General features: G+C 42.6%; 2 protein-coding genes across 14 annotated transcripts in view; one reads left to right on the top strand and one right to left on the bottom strand.

The window, feature by feature from the left end:
* PRSS55 (serine protease 55) lies at nt 1-21,986 on the bottom strand. 5 transcript variants are annotated; one of them, XM_053216678.1, is made up of 6 exons: nt 21,829-21,986; nt 17,536-17,728; nt 15,981-16,231; nt 14,444-14,586; nt 5,311-5,367; nt 1-66 (listed from the first exon to the last, which is right to left on the bottom strand). In XM_053216678.1, the coding sequence occupies exons 1-6, from the start codon at nt 21,905-21,907 to the stop codon at nt 61-63; spliced, it is 729 nt and encodes a 242-aa protein (XP_053072653.1). In that variant the 5' UTR covers nt 21,908-21,986; the 3' UTR covers nt 1-60. The 5 variants fall into 5 exon arrangements, with proteins under 5 accessions (XP_053072653.1, XP_053072651.1, XP_026925381.1 ...); XM_053216676.1 differs by lacking the exon at nt 1-66 and adding an exon at nt 4,937-5,158; XM_027069580.2 differs by lacking the exon at nt 1-66 and having other exon boundaries at nt 5,012-5,367; nt 21,734-21,857.
* PRSS51 (serine protease 51) overlaps nt 19,752-26,233 on the top strand; it is a 60,796-nt gene continuing 54,314 nt past the window's right edge. For 5 of the 9 annotated variants that reach the window (XR_008296009.1, XR_008296008.1, XM_053216670.1 and 2 more), the window contains exon 1: nt 19,768-19,911. The gene's annotated coding sequence lies outside the window, so the exon portion shown is untranslated. Of the gene's footprint in view, nt 19,912-22,028; nt 22,150-26,233 lie in introns of those variants that run through there. The other 4 variants (XR_008296011.1, XR_008296010.1, XM_053216668.1 and 1 more) reach the window with 3 other exon arrangements.

Here is a 26,233-nt window from a genome sequence, read left to right as displayed (position 1 = left end):
GTTCCTTTGCCATCAGCAAGATCTTCAGCTGGCCATGGTTCTTTACCTGGTGGTAAATCTTCATTCCTGAAAGGTTAGGGCCATCAGCAATCTTGTCTAGATTGCATTGTTTTGGTTTTCCATTAACCTTAATTTCATGGATTGCTGGGGTTCCAGACATACTCATCCTGACCTCCATTATGGAGTAGTAGTCCAATTTCCCCTTGGTAATCTGGATTAATTACCCTAGCCAGCACAGTAACACCCATATTTGTCTGTTGATTCAGAGGCATCCATTTTGAGGAGCCCAAAATGGCCAGATGTCAGTCTTAACTTCCAGTTCAATGAAATCATTGTTATGTCTCATGGTGGAAATATTCCTCCAGTTATAACTACAACCTCTAGGTATAAGTTGTGGGGATAGGAAGCAAAAATTTTATTAGCAGGTGAGTTATGCCCCTTTTATTTCTAGCCCCATCCATGATGGAAGTAGTCCAATGTAATCAGCCTGAGAGAAGTAGCTGGCTGATCACCCTGGTGCCATATTGGGAATATTATTGGTCTCTGTCATTGGCATGTTGAGCACTCAGCAGTGACCATAGCCAGGTTGACCTTGGTGACTGGGAGTCCATGTTGCTAACCCCATGCATAATCTCTATCCCTGCCAACACAGCCACTTTGTTCATGAAGTCATTGGTAGATGATAAGGGTGGCTGAGGAAAGAAGCTGACTGGTATTCCCAGAAAAGGTCATCCTATCCACTGGATTATTAAAATCCTCCTCTGCCAAGGTCTCCTTTTGGTGAGCATTGACATAGAACATAAGTATCCTCACTTTTTCACTTATTCAGAAAGGTCTATCCACATGTCTCTTTTCCAGACTTCTTTGTCACCAATTTTCTCAATCATGTTCCTTCCAAGTCCCTGACTCTCCAGCCAAACCATTGCCCACAGCCATGAATCAGTATATAATTGCACATGTGGCCATTTATCCTTCTAAGAAAAATGAAGAACCAGGTGCACTGCTCAAAGTTCTGGGAGAATTTCTCTTCATCATTCTCCTTCAAAAAGGAGATATATCCCAAAAAGGAGCTATAATGCTACAGCTGTCTACTTTCAGATAGTGCCTGCATACCATGCAGAACCACCTGTAAGGCAAATCTGAGTTTCCCCTTCTTTGGTCAACTGATCATGGAGAACTCCTCATGAGGCCATAGGTACAGACTGGGAGAGAAAAGGTAGTGTGGCTGGGTTGGAGTGAACCATGGGCATTGGGGCACTTCTCGATGTAACTTGTGTCTTCAAGAGCTACTTGAGTCCAATCTCATATATACTAATGTCCACTGGATTATGGAGTGCTACCGTATGTACATGCCCAATTTTATGGCTTGGTGTGACAGATTATACACAGTTCATGACAGGCAACTCAGGTCATATGTTAACTTGGTGATCCATGGTTAAATGTTCAGTATCTACAAGTCTCGGTATCAGGCCAAAACCTGCTTCTCAAAAGGAAAGTAGTTATCTACAAAGGATGACAGTACTTTGCTCCAAAACCCTAAATACCTGTGCTATAATTTACCTTTAAGGGCCTGCCACAGTCTTTCAACAGTGTCCCTATCTGCCACTGATATTTCAAGCACCATTTGACTTGCTGGATCATATGGCCCAAGTGTAAGAGCAGTTTTATGGCAGGCTAGATCTGTTGCAGAGCCTTATCCTGTTTTGGGCTTCATTCAGCAGCTTTTTAGGTCAGTTGGTAAATAGGCCAGATTCCTCATTCCACCCAAATGAGTAATATGTTGCCTCCAAAACCCAATGAGGCCCACTAGGTTAAACCTCTTTCTTGGTTGTAATTTATGCTTTACCTTATAAAGGATATCTCACCATGTCCCACCCACTGAATCTCTAGAAATTTCACCAAGGTAGGAGGCCCTTTAAATGGGTTAGATTTTTTTTCTCACCCTCTAGCACGTAAAAGTCTTACCAGTAAGTCTAGATCCAGGTCCAATTATCACAATGTCATCAATGTAATGGACTAGTGTGATATCTTGTGGAAGAGAAAAGGATCTTATGATCCAATATCCCTATGAATTAAATTATGACATAGGCCTAAAGAGTTTATATGCCCTTGAGGCAGGGCAGTGAAGGTGTAATTCTGGCCTTGCCAGTCAAGAGCAAATGGCTTCTGGTGGACCTTATGGATAAGGATGGAGAAAAAGGCATTTTTCAGATCAATAGCTGCATAGCAGATACTAAGCAATGTGTTAATTTGATCAAGCAATTAAAGCACATCTGGTAGGGTCACTGCAATGGAGTCACCACCTTGTTAAGCTTACAATAATCCTCTGTCATTCTCAAAGATCTATCAGTGTTCTGTTCAGGCCAGATAGAAAAGATGAATGAGGATATGGTGGGAATCACCACCCCTGCATCCTTTAAGTCTTTGATGGGGCACTAATATCTTCAGTCCCTCCAGGAATGCAGTATTGCTTTTGGTTTACTATTTTCCTAGGTAGAGGCAGTGCTAGTGGCTTCTTCGTCTTTTCCATCATAATATCTCTTACTCCACAGATCAGGGAACAATGTGAGATTCTGCCAGCTTCTCAGTATGTCTATTCCAAATATGGATTCCAGAACTGGGGAAACAACCACAGGGTGAATTCTGGGACATATTGGGCCTCCTGTGAAATGAACCTGAGCTAAAACACCATTGATCATATGACCTCCATAAGCCCTTATTCTGACTGGAGGGCTACAGTGATGTTTGGGCCTCCTGGAGTCAGTGTCAGTTCAGAGCCAGTGTCTAGTAGTCCCCCAAAGGGCTGATTATTTTCTCTTCCCCAGTGTACAGTTATCCTGGTAAAAAAGCTGTCTATCCCTTTGGGAAAGGCTGAGAAAATTAACAGTACAAATATTTGGTAATATACTAGGATCCTTCATCAAGGATACCCAGCTTCCCTTTAATTTAAGAAGTTCTGGGTCTGTAACTTGTTAAAGTCTGAGAATTGATTAAGGAGACACAACATCTGTTTTTATGATTCAAGTTAGAACTTTGTTCATTTGACCTAGAACTTCTCTGCTTATACAGAACAAGTAAGAATTTAGTAGGCTTCCTATCTATTTCACTTCTAGGTACACCATGATCAACTAGCTAACACTGCGGGTCTGTGCATGTCGGCCTATTCTGATCACTGTGTTGACTCTGCTGTCTATTATGGTACCCATGCTCTCCTTTGCCTTGGGTAGTTGAGTGCCACCATTAGGTATCTGCCACCCCAGGTCCCAATTAATCTCATTATGGTTAGGCTTCCCAGTTGAGTGACTAAAGTTCCCCCTGTACTTTAAGGACACTCATTTTTACCCCTTTCTTTTTAAATTTATTTATTTTGAGAGAGAGAGAGAGAGAGAGAGAGAGAGAGAGAGAGAGAGAGAGCAGGGAATGCACAGAGAGAGAGGGAGAATCCCAAGCAGGCTTTTCCCCATCAGCACAGAGCCTGAGGCAGGGCTCAAACTCACAAACAGTGAGATCATGACCTGAGCTGAAATCAAGAGTCAGACACAGCCAACTGAGCCACCTGGGCACCCCATTTTTATCCCTTTCTTGAGCAACCTTAATTATTTCTTAGGACCCTCTTTTTAAAAATCATATTTTTATTTTCTACCTTGGAACTGCTCTCTCGCATGACAGAAGGGTCTACTATCTTTCCCCCTTGCTTCCAGCTTGCTACCAATTTTCACTTCCAGTTTATTCTTGAGTCAAATTAATGATGCTCATCTCACACTAGTCCTTCATTTACTCTCCTTTCCATGCTTGGAAAAACTTCACTTCTCCCTCAAGCTGTTTCAGTCTCTCTGAGGACACCTCTAGATCCTGCCAGCCTGTGAAGATGCCCCCTCTGCCCAGGTCCTTTCTAGCACTCAATTGGGAGGGGCAGGTGTGGGACTTTTAACTATTTGCCAAGAAGCTTCTTGAGGATGGGGTCCTGCCTTATGCTAAATCTTCCAACATCTGACACTGTGAGCTGTCAATCTAAGACTGAATTACTGAGTGTTGTTATGTGCCTCTTTCCTCTGGCTTTGGTCTCCATTGGATTCCCTGGGCCACACTAAAGATACAGTGGCAATTTAGGAAATTCAAAGCTTTAAATAGAAGGCTGGACCTTTTCCATGATCTACAGCATGGCTGATACTTCTTTAGAAATAGATTATGAGACAAAACACCTCCTAGTTCTATTTTCCCCCACTCTAACCCTGTTCTTCCAGTGGTCCCGAAGCAGCAATTTCTGGCCATATAATTTCTTCACAAGCTCCTGGGAGCCTGGGATTTGGTTGCCTTGGAGGCCAGCCAGCCATAATGTCCACCATCAAAGGACATGTTCAGTACACAGTCCCCTTTTCCTGTTAATATCACCCTTATTTCTGTGTGGAGTGCCACCTGTGCCCACTATCAGTGAACATAGTTCTGAATGGCTGGCCCTTTGCTGGCTCCTGGAATGGACTTGTGACTTGAGCCTCTCATCTTGGAGAGTGCCACTGTTGGCCACAGTAACTGGAACAGTGATGGACCATAGGCTTATAAGTCACAAGAATTAGACCATAGACTTTTGCTGGAAGTATGATAAACAGTCTCTCTCTTTCTACTGGGGATGTTAAGTTAGTAGGATGCAAACTGGACATACTGGTTGTCATTATGGCCACCACTTGGAAGCTCTTTCTGATGGCTATAAATAAATAAATAGTCCCTGTCAACATCTGTTGAGCCCCTAGTTTCAGCCATGCCTGAAGCCAAACACCACTCTAGGTATTTTTCTCTTATGTACATCTGTAAATAACTGTTTTTGCCCTTAGATGGTTTGAGATAGATAACTCACCTGCAATGGAAAGAATTCTGACTAATGGGGGGACCCAAAGCCCACTCCCCAAACCAGTGATCCAGCCTGTCTTTCTGGTCCTACTTTCTAATATCACTCTCAATTCCTGGCCCTTAGATCTAATCTCATAGCCAGTCCCTCTGCTGGTAGCACACTTTCACACACTTTCTTTGTAAGGAATAGCATCTGCTTTATTATCAGTAGAAAATGACCTAGAATAGCATATAGGACAGAAGGGAAATCAGGAGCCAGAATCTGGGGCTGCCTGTCTCTGGAAATTCTGCAGCATGGGACCTCAGTCGTTTCCTATTGGGAGGAGATTGAATTTCCTCAGCATTAAAGGGCCTTCCCTCTATCTCGGTCACATTCTTGATCCAGAGGTTGTAATTTTCTAATAAGGTGTATATTCCTGGAGTGTTCTTCTGTCCACAGCTCCTGCCCCAGCTGATGATGCCTACCTGGTACCAGTTCTTGTCAGATTTTGTGGTGCACACCAGAGGCCCCCCACTGTCACCCTGTGGACAGAGAACACAGTTTAATAGTGAGTACAATTCTTGACTGTTCATTTGATACAGAGCATAGCTTGTGAATTGAGAGAATGCACTGGTCTCCCCTGCTCCTGGATGCCAAAGGAAATCTTGCCATTGTTGACCAATGCCCACCCCTTTCCTGGGTCCAAGGGAGCAGCATGCAGCTGTCAAGCTGGCTCTGGGAGTTGCAGGTGTAAATTATAGGCAGTGGAGAGGATAAAACTGAAGAGGGAGGAGGACAGAGAATTGATGAGAAAAATAATTGCATCCACAATGCAGTGAGAGGAGATGGAAGACAGAGAGAATGCTACACAGACGAAGAAGAGTGAGGCCTTATCAAATCAGAAGCTCCACGAAGGGCTATAAAAGAAAGGAATGAAAATAGGATACAAGAAATATCATTAGAGTTGTGGAAATGAATTGAGTCTCCTTTGATGTACTTCCAGAGCCATGAAGGAGAATGATGTTCCTTTTTAATTCTCTGGTGTGGGTGTCTTCAGGGCACAAGTGAACTAAGCTTTTCTGAATGTGTGACCCCTCTGGTGTGGAATCCCATGGGTCCATGACTCACATGATTATATATATAGAAAATATATACCAGGTCCCTAACATGTACCACACATATATATGGCTTCCTTTTATCCATTTTGATACATGGAAAATGAGGCTTAAGTGGGAATGAAGGCTTGATCAGGGGTACAGAGTAGCCCAACCAGAGTTGGAACGAGAACTTCCTGATCCCAAAGCACACTTTCTTTCCACCTTGCTACTTGCCTTTCATGGAAGTTGCTGAGTGGCTACAATCATTCAGGAGGCTTTTCTTCAGTGGAGACATAGCTTCCTTTACCAATGTCATAAACAGGTGACTAGAATGAATGGAATCTTATAACAAGTTCTAACAGGTGGAGGTGGAAGATTAATGTTTCCCAGACATAATAAGTGAGGCACAGAGCTATCCCCTTGACTTTTGTTTCTCATCAACCCCGCTACTCACATGAGGTAGGTATTTTGATGCCCATTTTATAATTCAAAAATTGGTCAGAATTTATCAAAAAGTGATCAATTTTTAACAAATCTTCACTGTGGAAAACTAATTGTCAGGCCTTCGGAATACAAGACCTTATGCTCTATGGAAGAGAGAAAAATGTAAACCAATGGGATAAACTGTGTTTGATTGGACAGAAGTATGAACACAATATAAAAGCAGTACAAAGTGGGGAAGAAATTGATTCTGTTTATGGAAAGGTCTGTCAGGAATAGACTTCAAAGCACTTAGTTTGAAGGATGAATAGGAATTTGACAAGAAGACTGTGTGTGGCAATGACTGGAGGGAAGTCAGACAGGAAGTAGAGGGACTAGTTAAGAGGACATGAAAATGATGAAGATCTGAACCATGGATGACTTTGGGGGTATAAATGATGAGGACTAGTTCCAAGGTCATAGGGTGTGGATAACAGAGATAAAGTGCAGAGGAAGATAATGAATAAATGTGTTCAAATGGAGTTTGGGTTGACTGAAGAACACATCCCCAAGCAGAGGGATATACAGAGAATTAACAAAGAGGTCAAGGTTCAAGGATACCCAGTAAATGTGGGTCAAAACCAAAACTGTCCTTTCCAGTACAAAACACTACCTCTAACACTTGTTTGGTTTTTGTGGGTGTGTGTTTTTCTTTGTGCTAGTTTTGTTTCAGTCATTGGGCAAGAACCAGATCAACAGGACTTCCACTCAAATAACTCCTTCCATAAATTTTGTTTTTATAACTTTCTTCATTTATGGAGGGATGAATTTATAAAAAATGTGACTAATATGTTGCCTGGGTTATTTGTTATTTTCTTACACAACATGGAGAGAACAGTCCTTGGGCAAGCAACTCTTTTAAGCCTCAGTTTCCACATTGTTCAAATGGAGATAATACCAACCACTTCCCGTGATTGTTAGCAGATGAAAATTTAAGAATCTATAGATTACTTGGCACAGGGTAAATGCTATGTAGTAAGTGCCTTGAAGTGTATTAATATTGTTATTTTACCCTTATGTATTACAAACATTGCTTGTAGATTTAGGAAATAGAGATTCTCTTCACAGACTCCTGGGACCAAGAGGGACATCTATAAATACATGTCCTTTTATGCATAAACTTAATTTCTTTCTTTCTATTGGAAAGAAAAAGCAAAGATTGCTGCTGCATCACTGTCATCTTATTAACAATAGTTAAGTGACTAAGGGGGACTTTCTTCCAAGGACTAAGTCCGATAGCTAGGGACCTGTCTGGTAAGAAACATACTGACCACAGGAGCCTCTCAAGTTCACCACAGTGAGATAATTACACCATGTGATCACTCCTGTCTGTTTTGGGGTAGAACCAGATGATCTGACTTCCAGCATGGCCACATTACCACCTGGACTTCAGGCAAATCACTTAAATTCTAAATCCCTGTTTTCTCATCTGTTAAACAGAGATAGTGAGCACTGCCCAGCCCATGGTACAGGGTAATGGAAAAAATGAAATTATTGAATATGTGTAAAAGAGCTAGGAAGTTATTACACTGCTTTGGATCCATTCAGATAGTGAAGGGAATGATTGATGATTGAAATAAGCATGTTTTGTCATCTGTGAAACAGAGTCTTGATTAAATATTTCTATGTATTCCTTTCCAGCTCTGAAAAGTCTGTAATTCTAAAAGTCAAAGATTCTGTGGAGTGAAATAAGACTTCTGTGAAAGTGTCATGGGTGATGAGCTCAAGATAACACAGGACAGTGAAACTACTCTGTATGATACTATAATGATGGATATGTGTCATCATACTTTTCTCCTAACTTAGAGGATGGACAGCACCATAAATGAACCTTAAAATACGAACTTTGGGTGATAATGACGTGTCAGTGTAGGTCCATCAGTTGTAACAAATGTACCCTGGTACTGGTGGGGATGTGGGTAGTACAAGAGGTTAAGCATATTGTGGGGACAGGGGGTAAATGGGAAATCCCTATACCTCCCTCTCAATTTGGCCGTGAACCTAAAACTGCTCTAAAAAAATAAAGTAGTTAAAAACAAAAAAGCAGTTCAGGTCTAAATCCAAGTCAGTTTGGCAATCCCATGACCAGACTTCCCAACAGCCCAGCTGATTGCCAGCTCTTTATCTCCTCTCCACCTGCAGACTCTTAGCCTCCTTGAGGACCTCTCTCAGACGTCCCCTCCACTAGTGCTACCTTACTGATACATAGTCCCTGGCTTCCTTGGAAAGTTCATCTATTTGACAAACATTTGTTGAGCATTTTTCACGTGCCAAGCACTGCACTAGGCACTGAGAATTTACACATGAATAAGACAACGTTTCTGCTGGAGCCAAGACATATAAGAAAACAGTGCATTTCTTTCTTTTATTTTTTAAGTTTAACTATTTTAGAGAGAGTGTGAATGGGGCAGTGGGACAGAGACTGAGAATCTTAAGCAGACTCCACACTCAACGTGAAGCCTGATGTGGGGCTTGATCCCACAACCCAGGGATCATGACCTGAGCCGAAATCAAGAGTGATATGCTCAACCAACTGACCCACCAAGGCACCCCTAAAAATCATTTTTTAACTGAACTCTTCATTTTTCATAGTATAACCTTTGTAAGGGTATTACAAATAGGAAAAGTGTTGGGAAGAATAAAGAAAAAATTCAGTTGTTTTTAATTATAACATTTAATTAAATTTTTTTAGATGTTTATTTATTTTGAGAGAGAGAGACAGAGCCTGAGTGAGGGAGGAGCAGAGAGAGAGGGAGACACAAAATCCTAAGCAGGCTCCAGGCTCCGAACTGTTAGCACAGAGGCCGATCCTGGGCTCAAACTCATGAACCATGAGATCATGACCTGAGCCAAAGTCAGAAGCTTAACCTACTGAGCCACCCAGGCACCCCTGTAACATCTGATTTTAATTTGTATTTTAAGTATAGCATGATCTATTGCTATTATTTTGAACAGATTTAAATATTTTCATTATAAAATTATCATTTCCCTGAGTTATGTGATGGCATGGTTTTTTAGAAATTTGCTAAATTTAAAAGTATGATTTTCCTTTTAAAGGCAATTATTTTTAAACCATAGGGGACGGTCTGCCTGGTTTATCTATTTAAGTGATGATAATATTGCAGGCTTTCAGAAAAATTTCCTTGACGCATCACTGTCAGCTTATTGTTAGCAATAGAAAGCTATCTGAACAGAGAACAAGGCTTCTCACTTCACAATTTTAAAAACAAGGCCTAAAATGATAACAGCACACTCATTTATAACACTCTTAGGTAATAGATACTTAATTTTAGAAGCTTTCACTAAAGTATATGTTCATAGGAGAGGTATTAAAGCAAAAATCCTAGACTCTAGATGGTAGATCCAGCCATTGAAGCAAAGGGTACCAAAAATGTCCTCAAAAATGACACCTGATTATTTTAAATTTTGTCATAGTTGGCTTTGGCCATTTGAATGTGGGATAGTGTTGAATCAAAGAGATTGAAATAGGAGGTGGGAGTGCCCATGGGTCCTGATTCTTATATTCTTGGGTGAGCAGTGGGAGGGACTCCTGGGGTAAAAGCAAGTCTTTCATGCCTGGCACACACCTCCCTTGGTGATCTTGCTCTGTCCACTTCCCCAGACTTACCTTTTATGACTTTTGGCTTCTGAAATATTGGAAATTCCCTGAGCATATGAGTTGTTTCAAGCCTTTGTGATTTTTCCCACATTCTCTCCAAATGCTCTACCTTTCCAATCTTATCTATTAAATGTTATTTCCCCTTTTCTATTGATATTGGAGTCCTTTTCCTCCTGCTTCACTATGAAATGGTTGCTGTCTGAGTCTGTGGCCTGGCTATGTTTCAAAATCTTTCTGTAACTGCTATTACTGGGAAGCTTTGTCTTCTCTTCATTATTTAATTTTGATATAGTTGTAGAATTATGTGCAGTTGTAAGAAATAATACAAAGAGATCCCATGTTTCCTCCAAGAATAACATCTTTACATGTTTCCTCCAATAATAACATCTTCCAAAAGTATAGTACATTAGCACAACCAGGATTTTGACATTGACACAGGGATCCCTCATGTTGCCCTTTTTGTGCTACATCCACTTCCCTCCAACCTGCAACACTTTCTTAATCCGTGGCAACCACGAACCTGTTCTCAATTTCTATAATTTTGTCATTTCTACAATGTTATGTAAATGGAATCATTCAGTGTGGGACCTCTAGGGATTGGCTTGTTTCACACAGTATAAGTCTCGAGAGATCCATCCACATTGTTACATGTACCGATAGTTTCTTTTTGTCATAACTGACTGGTATTACATGGTATTGGTGTATCACAGTTTAACCGTCCACATCTTTAAAGACATTTGTTTTCCATTTTTGGCTATTATGAATGTTATAAACACTCCTGTACAGATTTTTATGCAAATATATGACTTCATTTCTCTGAACTAAGTGCCTAAGAATGGCATTTGCTGTGTTGTGTGGCAGGAGTGCATCCGGTTTTTTTTTAAAAGAAATTGCCAAACTGTTTTCCAGAGTGGTTGGACTATTTTAAATTCCCACCATCACTGTATGAGTGATCCAGTTCCTCTGCATTTTTGTCAGCATTTGAGGGTGTCACTGTTTTTTATTTTGGCATTCTGAGAGGTATGTAGTGATATCTCATTGTAGTTTTAATTTGCATTTGCTTAGTGGCTAATGATATTAAACTTCTTTTCATGTTCTTATTTGCCACCTATATATCCTGTTTAGTGAAATGTCTGTTCGTGTCTTTTGCCCATTTTCTAATTGGATTTTTTTTTCCTACTGTTTGCGAGTTTGAGAGTTCTCTATATATTCTAGGTAATTCCTTTGTTGTGTATTATCTCCCAATCTGTAGTTTTGTTTCCATCCTCTTGTAAGAGCAATCCAGCCAGTCATAAGAGTTGACTAGCTTCAAGTTAACATACTCCTTACTTGCTGACCTAAGTCCCTTGATGTGTAGCAGAAATAATTTACTTTCTTTGAGATTTGCAGACCATGGATCTTGAGGAGTTAAAGGACTAGAACTTTCCCAGGCCACAGAGGCCAGCAATTCTGTTTGAAGTCTACTTGGCTTTCTGAGTAGCTAATAGGTTTTTTAGCATTTTTTGTTGTGTTGTTGTTGTTGTTGTTGTTGTTTTAGGCCCTACAAATGATTGTTTTTTGTTTTTTTTTTTAGGTCACACAAATGATTTTACTAACCTCCCTTTGTGCATCTGTAGACCTGGTCCTCTTTTGCAGAAAGAATGGAGTACTCTTGTACATCACAAAAAAAGAAACAGACCCCCTTGCACAACCTCCAAGCACTGAGATAACATCTATAGCTGGCATCATTGAGTCTGCACATAATCAAGAAACGTTGCCAGCCACTGCACTCCCTTTGCTGATTAACTACCCTCAAACCCTTTAAAAATCCCTGGGCCAGGTAGAAACCTTAGACTTGGCTTTTGGTCAAGAGTCCACCTTCCCCCTGGGTTGCTGCATAAAGCTCAAATTTCTTCCCAGTCAAAAACTCGTCTCTTGAGTTATGGCCTTTCAAGTGACAGGGCAGCTGAACTTGGATTTGGTAAAACTCTTAATAGGGTCTTTCACAGAGAAAAAATATTTAATTTTGATGAGGTCCAGTTTATCAGTTTTTCCTTTTATGAATTGTTTTTGAAGTCACTCTATGTCTTAAAGATTTCCTGTGTTATATTTCTAAAAATTTTTATACTTTTACTATAAAACTATAGTTTTAGTGCATAATACACTTTGAGTTACATTTTAATTGAACTTATTCTAGGAATTAATGGTTCTCAATTTTAAAAATATTTTTTACTCAGACTTTTGGCTTTATTTTTCTTTATTTCTTTATTTTCCTTATCCCAGGTTTATCAATAGATTAAATCCAACTCTCTGTTTTAGTGATGACAGATCCTGCCTTGAGTATTAGGTTATAACACTCTGGTTCTCATTTAAATATTCAGTTTTAACAGGGCTCTTTGAGATTGGGAGCAGGGGAAAGGAAATAGCAACTCTTTGCCATTGGATTGGAGTGGAAGCCCAGCAGACCAGTGATCACAGCCAGGGGAGGAGCTCGAGTGTCCAGTTATACCTGGGTGGCACACCTGGGTGTGGTGGAAGCTCAAGTTCCTCAGGTGGCCTCCACTGACATCAAGAGAGGAAGAGGGTGGTTTGTTACTACTAGATGATAGTTAAAACTAAGCTCCACTTAGCTTCCTCTGTAACCACCGTGGAAGGCAGGGGAAGGGAGGAAGTCGAGGTTGTCCACTTGACCTTGGTTGATGGGGTAGAGGGGCTATCCATTTTTTTCCTGGTTTTTTTTTTTATTGTTGTTGGGATACAATGTTTAATATTTATTGTCAAAAATGTTTCTGCCTTGCTAGGTTGCTTGTCTCCTGGTCCAAAGAGAGGGAAGTCTTTCTTGTTTTGTGAGTTTCATCTGTGATCATTGGTATTCTGGGTTGCAGGTTTGTCTAGCATCCAGTGTGGGATATATAAGAGGCAAAAAGAAAACCCAAGGAACACACTGTTGTGTCATTCCTTAAGCATTGGGATATCTAGTCAGTCCATCTCTACCTTTCAGTCTTTATTTTTGTTTTACAATATAATGTCCAGTACTTTTAGCTGTACTAAGTGGGAGAGATTGGGGTAAATGTGTCTACTCCATCTTGTCTGGAACCACAAATTCCAATTCTTTTTTTGTTTTGTTTGTTTTAAAATGTTTTAAATCGTCCAGAATGTGAAGAAAACACAAGGTTAATGTGACATGGATTTTGTCTCTCCTTTTGGTCCTCACAGTATTCACCACATGGGAGACTCCTAAACTCAGCATCATTGGGGCACCTGAGTGGTTCAGTCAGTTAAGCATCTGACTCCTGATTTCAGCTCCAGTCATGATCTCATTCGTGAGTTTGAGCCCTGTATCGGGCTCTGTGCTGACAGTGTGGAGCCTACTTGGGATTTTGTCTCCCTCTCTGTCTGCCCCTCCCCCATTTGCTCTCTCTATCTCTCTCAAAGTAAATAAATAATCATTTAAAAAATAAAAAATACACTCGGCATCATTGCTGCTGGAGGCCATTCTTTTTACCTCAGAGCCCCTTCTCCATTCTCTTCTCCCTTGATTTCTTCAACCCTATCCCAGCAACTCCCTCCTAAGGCCCTATCTCAGAGCCTACCAGGGTTAAACAATAATAGATAATTCTGTAGATAAATACTCTCCCCTTCCATGAGACAGTTTTCATTATTCCATAGAATACTTAACATCTGCATTCATAGTTTTACACCAGTGACCAGATCCATTGCCTAGCAAATTAGTAGGAGTAAGTGGGCTCATCAAGGTGATAATGAAGAAAGCATCTCCCAAGACAAAGAGAGCATCCTTAAGCTTTAAAGACAAAACCCATCATTCATCCTTAGAGCTATAAAAAACTAATTTCTGAGTTTTTTCTCTATTTTTTCTAGCATCAATAAAAAATATTTTTCTTTTTACATTCTTGTGTTCATTTTATTAAAGCTAAGTCATCAGCTTTTAGTTCAGTGACACCCACATGTATCATCCTAAATATTATATGTTTACTCAACTTCCTTCCCAGGAGATTATGGGTTCCTTTAGGTGAGAAACTATATCTCATTTATGGATAGATTCCCCAGGGCTTAATGTGCATAACAGTAGTTGCTAAATTAATGAAAATACAATAGTTCCTTATATGAATCTCAAATTCTGTTTTTTAAGAAGTCCAAGAAATGGAAAAATCTTGGAGTCCTATTTATGTAGTATATCTGTAGAAGAGCAGAAATATTTATGCAGTGTTGCTGCGTACTGAATCATGGGCATGCACTAATATTCCAAAGACCTGGCAAAAAGTACTCCACAGTCCATGCCCGCATTGCCCTGGCTGAGCCCTGATTCCTACACATTGTCCAGACTCTTATTGTCTATTCTCAGTGAGGAAAGGATACCCCTGCATTGGCAGTCCTGAGATGACAGGACCCTATAGGATGAGGGTGGGGTTACCTCCTAATTACCTGGCAAGCATCAAAGCTCTCATTCTCATATCCAGCACACAACATATTCTTGGTAAGTCTCGGAAATGCCTTTGAACATTTCTTCCAATCCATGATGATCATTGGCACTTTCATCAGATCAGTTTTCATAGAGTTTTTGTCATCTAGCCCACAGAGAAGGCACATTAGAAAAGTCATTAGACAGCACTCCAGTGCTGATAATGCAACTAGATCACCCTGTGCCTCCCCGTGTCCCACCAGCCACTTGTCCACCTTCCACCACATCCTCCATTCTCCACTTCCTTCCAGTAATCCCATGCAGTTCACTCACTCTGCCACCCCAGGCTTTTCTAAACAATTCTCCATCTACTTGAATTATTCCTCTTATTCAACATCATATTCCTGCTTCTAAGCAGGCTTCCTGCTTGACTCCAACCAGCCTTACAGACTTGACTTCTTGGAACTGGCTATTGATCATTTCTTAGCATAATCCTGCCTCTTCAGCATGTGTACCTATTGCTACTTTTTCAATATGTGAGTATGGCACTTCCCCAACACAGGGCTGCTGAAAGTGGGTTTGCACTCCCAGTGAAAACGCTTTCAAGTCCTCCAGATGAGGGGTAGGTTGGCTAAGATCCTTTGTAGGGGATTTGCCAAGGCCCTCTTTGGACTGCCAGCTTTCAGGAATTTGTCTGGACTTCTATCTCATTAACCCAGACCACACAGATTTCCAAATTATTCTCCTTATTGACTAGTTTTAATCTTAAAGGTACTCATCTGCAACCTCTTCACTTCTAACTCTCCAGTAGTGCCCAGAGCCCAGAAACAGTGCTACTCTAATTGTTCTATAGTTACCAAACTCCTGAAATACTTACCATCTTCCAGACCCCAGCTGGTTGCAAAGCTCCTTATGGACCTAGAGTCTTGTTCAGGCCTGAGACTATGCTGTTCCCATACCTTCCCTTACCTATTTTCTTTGGGGATAATCCAATGAGGCTTTCATAATCCCTTTCTACCCTGGTACAGTTTCTCCTATTTTGGCCAGGTAACAATGTAACAAGTAACAACAGATTCATTTCTAAGAATGGTTGGGCAACACTCCAGGACCATCAAAATTCTGGGCCAGGGCAGGCATCTTAAATGCCCGTAGGAACCAGGTAAGAAACATCAGTGTGTGAATCAAGGGAGATGTGAGTGAATAAAAAGTGTAGGGGCCCCTGGCAAACTGGAGAGTTTAAATTCAGTTAAACAAACAAACAAGGCTGCTCTGTGCTGGCTGAATATGACCACACCCAAGGTTTGGCTTGGACCTAACATCTCAGCTTGGGGCTTTGAGGAGATGCTTCCTTGGCACTAGGAAGAGCTGATATTTGGCATCTATGAACCTCAGGTATGCAGGGATTTGCTCCAATCCAAGTCCTTTTCTCCTCCCTCCTTCCTTGGCCCTCTCTCCTTTCATGCTCCTGCCCATATCTTTTGATTTACTGTCCCATCCTCAGATGCCAACGATATGGCTTTTCCCCCAGAAACTCTCAAGAAATGCTGAGCAGTCACGTACCAGTGTTGGTCTGACCCCATCCTGCCACCCAGCATTTGTGCCACATGGAGGGGCTGAGCTTCCTGGGCAGGCAGATGGGCTCTTTCAAACCGCTGAAAGTGATGGGCAAAGCCAACAGCAGCAAGGCGATGTCATTGTCCATGTTGACTCTTTGAAAGTCCTTGTGAAGAATTATGCTGGTAACCCTCTTTATTTCCAAGGATGGGCTTCTTAAGTCATTTGTTCCCAACACAACACTCAAGTCCATTGGACTGGTGGCACAGAACCAGACAGGGGGAGGTGGGAGGAGAAGAGAAGTCACAAGGTACAAAGAATTTGCTATGCCCAAACAACCTAATCCCATATGGCTCTAGGGGCCACTAGGACTTGTCTTCTTGGGGTTGTTGTTCAGAAGATGTGAGAATTTGAAAAAGGTAGAGGGAAGTGAAACAGCAAGGGTGGCAGACCACAGCCACATTGCTGCTCCAGCACAGTCCTAGAGATGTGAATGAGATACTCCTGCCTAATGCTACAGACAAAGTTCTTAGCTCTGGAGACTCCAAAGATACAGAAAAGACCACTTGGCATAGATCAAACATGCTTCAGATAGGTAAGGTGTTATTGCATTGATTTGCCTACCAGCAACTTAACAGACCCAGCACGGAATTTAATCTAGACCTACCATTGATTAAGCAGAAAGAATATTCAATAATAATTTAGGACTTCCCTCCAAGCAGAATGGCCAGAAACTTCCCAATAGCCAACCCTTAAGTATAGTATGGAAGCATATGCAACAAGTTTCCTTGGTTATGCCATGGTGAAACTTTCCCCTGTTTTTTATTAACTTTTAAAAGTCAATCTTCCTGTGTATCTTCAAACTTTCTTGGGGTAGTGTAGCAGATATAGCAGAAAGCATAAGCTCTGGAACCAGAATTCAAATCCTATTTCTGTTTATGTGTATCTTCGGTGAGTCACTTAGCCTTATTGGATTTGTTTCCCTCTCTGTAAAATAGTATTGTTCATTCTACCTGCCTCAGAGGGCTGTTGTAAGATTGAATGAGTTAAAAAGGGGTTATTCATCTACCTTCTTCAGGGTTGGTGTCTGAATGAATAAGTTAATTCAGGTAGTTTCTTAGCAAGTAACTGAATCATGATTACACTAGATTTACAGCCAGTCTCCTGGAGTGCAGAGAAAACTCCACAAGGCGCAAGTAAATAGGGTGTCAGCCCAGGATCTCAGACTTCCAGAATTAGGAGGATTTCTTCCTAGAAGGACCTAAGTGTCCTAGAAGAGGTGAATGGACCAAGCCTTTTGATTCCACCAAACCACAAATTTTCCTGAAAAGGACAGTGTGTGACCTCAGGGAAACCATAGTTATTAGTCCTAGGTGACCATGAGGAGGGCACAGCAGATGCCAGCCTCAGGTTCACTGTCTTATCTTCCATGGGTGGTAGTCACTCCTGTCTGATTCAGGACTGACCAGGTCTAGGATTTCCTTCAGAAATTGAGTCTTGTTGAGTGTGAGTGTTCCCTGGGGGTGAAGATTGTCAGAAGCAATGGGCTCTTGATACTCACGATAGCTCTTCATAAAATAAGCAGTGAGCAGCAGTGACAATCCACCACTCGTTGATGATTGCGCCACCACAGAAATGTTCGTTTCTTGCCTGAATACTCACCTGCCATGGGAACTCACCCACCTCAGCCTCCATCCCCCCTATGATTCTGGAATACTGAGTTCCTTCCTCAAAAATGGGTCTTTTACCACATTCTGGTAGAATGAAAGAGACAAAAAGGGAAAAGATGCAACATTTGGTCAGTTTCCATAGAGGCTTATAAGTAGCTATCACTATACCCATTCTAGAGATGAGGAAACTGAGGCTGGCCCTGTGAAGCATCTCTAGAAAGACGAGTAAGCCAACAGATGGTTTATTTTGTTAAACAGAGTCTGGAACTTGGGTCAGAAGTGTTGGCTTTGTCCCCTCTCACAGCATTGTGATCTCAGGCAAGTCAACTCACTGAGCTTATTTCTGCTCTGGTCCAAGAGAAATCAGAGTAAAATACTTGGCCCAGAGCCATCCCTGGAGTGGTAGGCAGAATAATGCCCTCCACGCCACTGTTGATGTCCATGTCTTAATGGACCACACCCTGGAACTTGTGATTATGTTACCTTCCAGGGCAAAGGGGATTTGGGAGATGGAATTAAAGTTGCTAATCTGCTGACCTTAAAATAGGGTGGTTATTTATGGATAATGGTAGGGGGCCCAATGCAGTTACAAGGGTCTTTAACATGGTGGAAGGAAGCAAGAGAGAGATGTGACTGTGGAAGAAAAGCATGCAGAGATGCAACGTTGTTGGCTTTGAAGATGGAGGGTCCACAAGCCAAGGAATATGATGACCTCTAGAAGCTGAAGCAAGCAAAAGTCTCCCCTAAAGCCTCAGATTAGTAACAAAGTCCTGGTGACAGCTTGATTTTCACCTGGTGAGAACTGTGCTGGAGTTCTATCCTACAGAACCGTAAGATGAAACATGCATGTTGTTTAAACCACTAGGTTTGTGGTGATTTGTTTTAGCAGCCACAGGAAACATACATGCAGGAAACTAGGAAGGTGGCCCAGAAAGGGCTGGGACCTACTGCAAGCCCTGAGCTGTGGTAGGTTAGAACATTTGTGTTCCAGGCAAAGCAGCTCCATGCCCCAGCAAGCTGAGAGCAAAGGCTGTGACTGCTTGTGCAGAGAAGAGAATTCACCTCTGGAGAGAATATGTGTCCAGCTCCTTGCCCCAGGAGGAGGGGATACTCCATTTATATTTGTTGACTTAAAGTTCCACCTTGTGTTCTGGAACAAGGAATGAGTTTGACTCTAAGGAGCCTAAGATCTCCTCTTGTCTCTTTCTCGATGCCACTTTTCCAAATTTTCACTCAATGAACATTTTGAGGATTTTGGAATATAGGTTGGAGTGACCTGTAGTGGTCTGTTTTGTTTTGTTTTGTTTTGCTTTGCTTTGCTTTGCTTTTAAAAAAAAGCTAGAGTGAAAATTTAGCAATATGTATCAAGAACCTTCAGCTGTCAGGAATCTATTAAGGCTCTTTGCAGAACTTTGTTTTTTAATTTTTTTTTACATTTATTTATTTTTGAGAGACAGAGAGAGACAGAGTGTGAGTAGGGGAGGGGCAGAGAGAAGGAGACAAGAATCCAAAGCAGTCTCCAGGCTCTGAGCAAGCTGTCAGCACAGAGCCCAGTGCAGGACTCAAACCCACAAACTGAGATTATGACCCAAGCCGAAGTCAGACACTCAACCGACTGAGCCACCCAGGCACCCCTCTTTGTGGAACTTTTGAATCTGTACTTCCTCTTTTATTTGCTAAACACACATAGAGTGCTTACCATATGTCACACACAGTTACACTCTACAAAGACCAGTTTATTTAATTTTCATAACAATGCTATGAGGTAGATACTATTATTACCATCCTCATTTTATGGTTCAAACAGCTGAGGGACAGAGTTTTTAAGTAATTTGCCCAATGTGACACAGCTAATCATGGCCATACCAAATTTTGAACCTAGAGAGTCTGGCTTCAGGTTTGGTTCTTTTAGCACTACTCAGTGCCATTCTTTGGAGTATTCTTCTCTCCTATGGTTGCATGGCTCACTTTGTTCAGGCCTTTGTTCAAGAATCACTTCTTTGGAAAGGTCTTCCCAGCCCCTCCTGTCCTGGCCCTTCTTTATCTCCTACCCTGCATTATGTTTCTTCATTGCTTTATCATTGTGTTAAGTCAGACATTATTCATCCCTCTTTGCCTGACTATGACATCAGAACATAAGAAGCATCTGGGGAACAAGACATGGAGGCCTTGCTGCTAGTGGAACCACAGCCGGCAGGCAGGAGACACTCAGCAATGGTGAATTATCCTCTAACACAGTGGCTGCACTGCTAGGAACTTAACCTAAGGTAAGAGTCTGGAATGCAGTATAAAGATATTCACTACAATGATCTCTATAATGGCAAGAGATTGAAGACATCCTCAAGGTCATGACTAAGTAGGGAATATCCATTCAGCCATGAAAATTATGCTTATGAAGAGCTTTAAATGATGTGAGTCATGAGACAATGTTACAGGGGAAAGTCAGGATAAAAAAAATCATACACAAACTTATGGTTTCAATCATGTGAACAAGCTGGCCTTATGCATGTAGGAAGAAATGTGTCACAGTACTAAGAATGACTATGAACTTCAGGTTTGATTGAATGATGGATGACTGCTATGGGTACCAATTGTGTGACATCTCTGAGAAGCAGAATATGGCATTTGCTAAGAGGTAGACCCTGGGCTCCCACAGCCCAAGATCCAAATGGTGACTCTGTTGTTTACTGATTGAATGATTTGGAGGAAACTTAAAAACCTTGCTTATACTCCCTTTCTTCATTCCTAAAGTGGACCTACCCTATAAAACAGATACACAGGGGTCCCTGGTGACTCAGTCGGTTAAGCATCTGACTCAGTTTCAGCTCAGGCAATGACTTCACAGTTTGTGAGTTTGAGCCCCATGTGGGGCTTTGTGCTTACAGTGTGGAGTCTTGGGATTCTTTCTCTCTCTCCCTCTTTCTGCCCCTCCCTTGCTTGTACTGTCTCTGTCTCTCTCAAAATAAATAAACTAAAAAAAAAAAAAACCCAGATGCACAGATTAAATGAGATAATGGGTGTTAAAGTGCCCAACACAGTGCTTGGCATAGAGTAAATCCTCAAGCCACATTAGCTGTCAGAATTTCTCCTATCTTCTTGTACCAAAGTCTCCACAAGGCTGGCAGCTGGGCTCCATTCTCCATCTTTGTCCTGAGAACAACCAATATCACCAGTGTAGAATCGTGTGGACTTGTAGATTAATACCAGAGCACAAAACCCCTAAGCTGTGATGGAGGCAGTGCTGAAATGGGTGAGAATCAGCTGCAACTGAACACACTGGCAGAGGGGTGCATTCTGCTGATTCTCTCCCAACACCATGCACCATCCCCCAATCATATTTCAGTCAACCCCAGGCTAGAACGAGGGAGGCCAGGTGAATAGGCTGTGTTCATTTCATGGGGTAGTGTGCAGAGAGGGAAATGTAAGCCTTGGAGTCAGATGGGCGCAAATCCCAGCTCTTTCACTTCCCCACTGTGTGACTTGGGACAAATCTTCAACCTTTGTAAGGCTCAGAGTTCCTAGCACATGCATGGGGATGAGAGTGGAGACCCCACTGTGGGTGTGTAAATTAAACATGGAGAATTACGTGACCCATAAAGGCAGCTAAGTAACCCTTCCTTCCAACCTCAGCCACCCTTGGAGAGAAAACCCAAGGGTTGGAGCTGCCTACTGATAACAGAAGACCCTGGCCTCCTGCCCGCCTGCGCACCTGCACACATGTGAGTGTGCCTAGCTATGCTTCTGCTCTGCATCTGCAGTTCATGGGAGCTCTGTCATACTCCCAACCCCCACATTCTTCTTCCTCTGATTTAGAGGTCTGATGTTCAGCTCATTCTGGGCATTTGCTTCTAGGTACTCTGTTACTCATTCAGGGATAAATTCTAGGATTTCAAAACTGAAACTTAAGGTCAGACAGGTTGAACTTTGGGCTGAAGAAGAGAAGAGAAGAAAGGGAAGTATTTTCAGGAAGGGTTTGTGGGAAAACCTGAAGGAACTGCTGTTGTGCTCTTTTGGGCCAACCTCTTAGTGGCCAATTAGCTAATCAATGAACTCGCTAACCAGATCTCTACCTCAGCCCTTAATGCTCACCATTGACTGGATGAAAGTGATGTGAGCAGGGCCATTGTCATGCCCAGCCCCACCTGGGAGAGCTACTCTGACCACTGGGAGAGGGGTCCACATACCGAGATGTACGCCCTTGGCTTGGGACATGAGCAGCAGAATTGATAACAGAAGCATGGCCCTTGACTTTGATGTTGGCATAGGAGGTGATGGAGGCCAGGGCTGAGGGAAATGATGCTGACAGATCCTCCCTTCTTATAGCCAGTTCCTGGCTGGTGATGTCACAATGGGCTGTGAGTTTGAGAACTCAGGTCATGCAGCCTTCTCCTCCTGCCATTTTGTTTTCAAGGTGGTTGCACAGAAGGACCTCATCCTTGAAGCCTTCTTGTCTGAGATTCCCTTCCTGCTGATCTGGGCAGGACCTGTCCCTCACTGAGTCCTTGGTAGGCACCTTGCTTTTGTCTCTGTCACTCCCACCCTTTTTGAAGTCTCAAATGCCTATTCCACAAAGCTGGTCATGTAAAGAGTTCTCTGTGAATCTGTGTATAAGACATCAGCAAGGGGTTGCCAGGCTGGATCTATAGATTGGGCAGAAGTTCCAGGAGGCCAAGAGGCCTCTCCCAGCACTAATGCTCTACCCAGTACATTTGCCCTTAAGGTTTTCTGCTCAGGCCTCTGATCTGAAGCTGCAGGTGTGACCCTTCCATGCTGGGTTCAGAGGCTCTGGTGTCCCCTCATGCCCAGCCCAGCCGGTGACAATCCTTGCTCCCACCACTTTCTGGGTTGATTATGCATGGCCTCCAAATCTCCAGATATGCCCCTGTCCATTTCTAAAGATGGAAAGGTCAGATCTGAGGTGTAAATTCCTGGTCCATGGCTTCTCCTATGTCAACACCTCAGTCATGGGATTTAGACCTTACTATTTTTTTCCCTGAACTTTCAGCACACTTATTTGGGACTTTACCTAACCATCCTCAGTACTGCCTTCCTGGCCACTGGCCAGGCCCAGTGTTAGGAAGTGAATCTCACTAATTTCAGTTCCCAAAGTGACCACAGGTCATTTTCCAGACCACGGTGTCTACTCTGTCTAGCCTGCTCCCTTGGTGTTCTTACTTGCAAAAAAGGAATGATAGGGTCCACCAGTAAAGTTATAAAGCCCAAAATAAGATCACGTGACTTGAGTGGTGGCCCCTCTTTACTATATCGAGAATGTGACTCCAGCTACTTCCTGAGGGGAGAAATTCCAGGACAAGTCACTCACTCCTCCTCTTGTTCTACCCTTGCAGGTAGCTGCTCCTCAGCATCTAGGTGTCCTTTCTGAGGGTGGGGCCAGGGCCTGTTTTGTGGCCATGGGATGGTGCATTCCCCATCTGTTCTTTATGATAGATAATCTGCCTCTTCAAACAGAGGAGGCCTGATGAAGGGCTAACCTTTTTTTTTTTTCTTTTACTTGCATATGGGTAAAGGTACCAAAGCATACCGGGTCACTGGGCCCTACTCACTGGGAAGCTCCTGCTTTCCCTCTGTTCTTTCTTTAGACTCAGCTTTCTTCCTCCCCTGGCCCTGCTACTCACACCGCTACTGAATGCTGGTGGTTTTCCCTTTTGCTCAGGTTCTGGGGATGTGGATGTAGAGGGGAGGAACCTGGACCCTTACTGCTAATCTCTACTTGTGGGTAGGCAAGGATGATGGGCACATCCCCTAAACTGCTGCTCATTTTCTACAAAAATATCTGGACAAAAGCATAGCTCACCTCTAGGAAGATCCATTTCCTTTTGGGTCTATATCTTTCCTATTAATATGACTTGGGCCCTGTTTCTTATGAAATACTCATTCACTGCCCAGCATTTTTTCTCTTTTGTCAAGCCTTTTCACTATAACAGGAGATTACAAAATGCCTGAACTGATGGAGGGGAACAGGTGGGGACAGAGCCACTGTACACAGCCACATCTCCAGTGGCTACCATTCCTATAGACTACAATTGAAATACCTCCCCCTGAATTAGGCAAACATGGGGGCCCAGATGTGGAGAGAAACCTCAGTGCTCTATAAGGAATCTATAGAAGTCCAAAGAGAAAAGATGGCACATGGTGACATAGGTTACTTATGGGACTACTGCCTGGTTGATGCTTCAGAGGTCCCCAGGGTGGCATTATCATAGTAACTTTATTTACCCCAGTCCTGGCCAATAGATCTCTGACTTTGATGTGCAGCCTGGGGAGCTCATTCAGTGCAGATTAGGGTTGTAAGATTCATCAAATAAAAATACAGGATGCCCACTTAATTTTGTTTGTTTGATTGTTTTTTTTGTTTGTTTGTTTATTTTTGAGAGAGACAGAGAGAGACAGAGCATGATCAGGGGAGGGGTAGAGAGAGAGGAAGACACAGAATCTGAAGCACTCTCCAAGCTCTGAGCTGTCAGCTCAGAGCCCGATGCAGGGCTCGAACTCACAAACCGCGGCTCATGACCTGAGCTGAAGTCAGATGCTTAACCATCTGAGCCACCCAGGTGCCCTAATTTTGAATTTCAGGTAAAGAATGTATTTCTAGTATATGTACCCCATGCAATGTTTGGGGCATACATGCACTAAAAAAAAATCGTTTGTCTGAAATCCTAATGTATCTGGAGTTCTGTATTTTATCTGGTAACTCCAATGTTGATTTCCATGCTTCTTCCTTCAGATGCTAATCCAGTGGATTGGGAAGTGGTGGGGAGCCAGATCTAAGCATTTTAACAGTTGCTTCCAGATGATTCCAGTGTGAATCATCCTGAACCACATTGAGAAATGTCAGTTAAGACTAGGATAGAGAGCTTCCTGGAGTCCCTGGGAAGCTGAGGCTGGAGTTTGACTCCACCTGGGAGTTCTGGAAATGAGACAGTGGTTGACCAACAACTTAGGCTCTGGAGTGTGTACAGTTTGTGCAGTATGGATTGCACAGGGGACCCACCCATGGGCTTTCCTGGAGGAGGCAAGGGGACCCCCAAGGAAAGAGGCCGGGATATGCTACCAGGCCTAGGGGCTGCAGGAGAAAGGAGGCTAGCAGGGAGCCATGGAAGAGCCCATGAAAACACCATCCTAAGAGTCAGCAAGGAATGCCTCCTAGGCCCAGAGGTCAGGAAGCTGATGTTTGGGCTAGCTCACCTTTATTTGCACACTCTCCCCAACTTTGATCCCTGCCAGGAGTGAAAGAGCAGCTCAAGATGGGGGAAGATGAGCAGAACCAGAGGTGAGTAAGGCCCATGTCCCTAACTGGACCCAGACTGGGAGAAGGACACTTAACAGTCAGATTCAGCCTCTGGAGTGTGACAAGGGTTTATATATTCTAATGCCTAAATTGAAACTGGGTTTGGGACTCAAGTGCCTGGAGGACTATCATCTCTGAACAACCAGAATGTGTACCTAGAGCTTTTTTTTTTTTTTTTTTTTTTTATCAGGGAAGAACAAATCATCCCTGCTGAATGGAGTTTTAAAAATGGTGGGGGACACAAATAAAGCTGTGGTTTGATCACAATTCATGCATTGCACTTGTTCAAACATAACAGTTGCATTACCCATTGTGTTCTTCAGTTGCCTTTACAGTTGGCGGGAAAGGTCTGACTGAAGCTTCATGATTTCTCCATTTACACCAGTTTGCTGAACAGTGACTGTGGGGAACATACTCATCCATACAAGCATGGGCAAGTCACCTCAGTCAAGGAGGCTGATGTCTGGTATGACTGCCATGCTTCACCCACTGCCACCCACAGCCCCCAGCTCTTATGACAGATATGGCCAGTTGATCATAACTCCTCTCTGCTGAGCCAAGATTTGGTCACAATGGGGCCATTTAGGCAGCTGTTACCAGGTGATCAGACAAAACCCATTGTCATTGTTGGACTATGACCTTTATGGTTGCAAGAGCCTCACCAATATCCAGTAATGACATTGTTAGAGACTTTGGAGGATGTTATCTGGTCTCCTATCTGATATCCATGTAGGGACTTGCATCCCCTAAAAATTGTGCCTCCATTTATATTGTGCTATATAATTCAGGAAGTGGTCTGCATGTTATACTAGAAAGTGATTTCAGTAAAAGGCGAAAGATTTATGCGATCTGAAGAGAAACCAGAGTATCCAGATGGCCAACAGGCACATGAAAAGATGCTCAACGTCACTCCTCATCAGGGAAATACAACTCAAAACCACACTCAGATACCACTTCATGCCAGCCAGAGTGGCTAAAATGAACAAATCATGAGATTATAGATGCTGGAGAGGCTGTGGAGAAATGGGAACCCTCTTGCACTGTTGGTGGGAATGCAAACTGGTGCAGCCCCTCTGGAAAAGAGTGTGGAAGTTCCTCAAAAAATTAAAAATATATCTACCCTATGACCCAGCAATAACAATGCTAGGAATTTACACAAGGGACACAGGAGTGCTGATGCATAGGGGCACTTGTACCTCAATGTTTATAGCAGCACTGTCAACAATAGCCAAATTATGGAAAGAGCCTAAGAGTCCATCAACTGATGAATGGATAAATAA

This window comes from Acinonyx jubatus, chromosome B1 (genome assembly GCF_027475565.1).
Source record: "Acinonyx jubatus isolate Ajub_Pintada_27869175 chromosome B1, VMU_Ajub_asm_v1.0, whole genome shotgun sequence".
Lineage (NCBI taxonomy): Eukaryota > Metazoa > Chordata > Mammalia > Carnivora > Felidae > Acinonyx > Acinonyx jubatus.
This window is presented reverse-complemented; position numbering and strand designations above follow the sequence as displayed.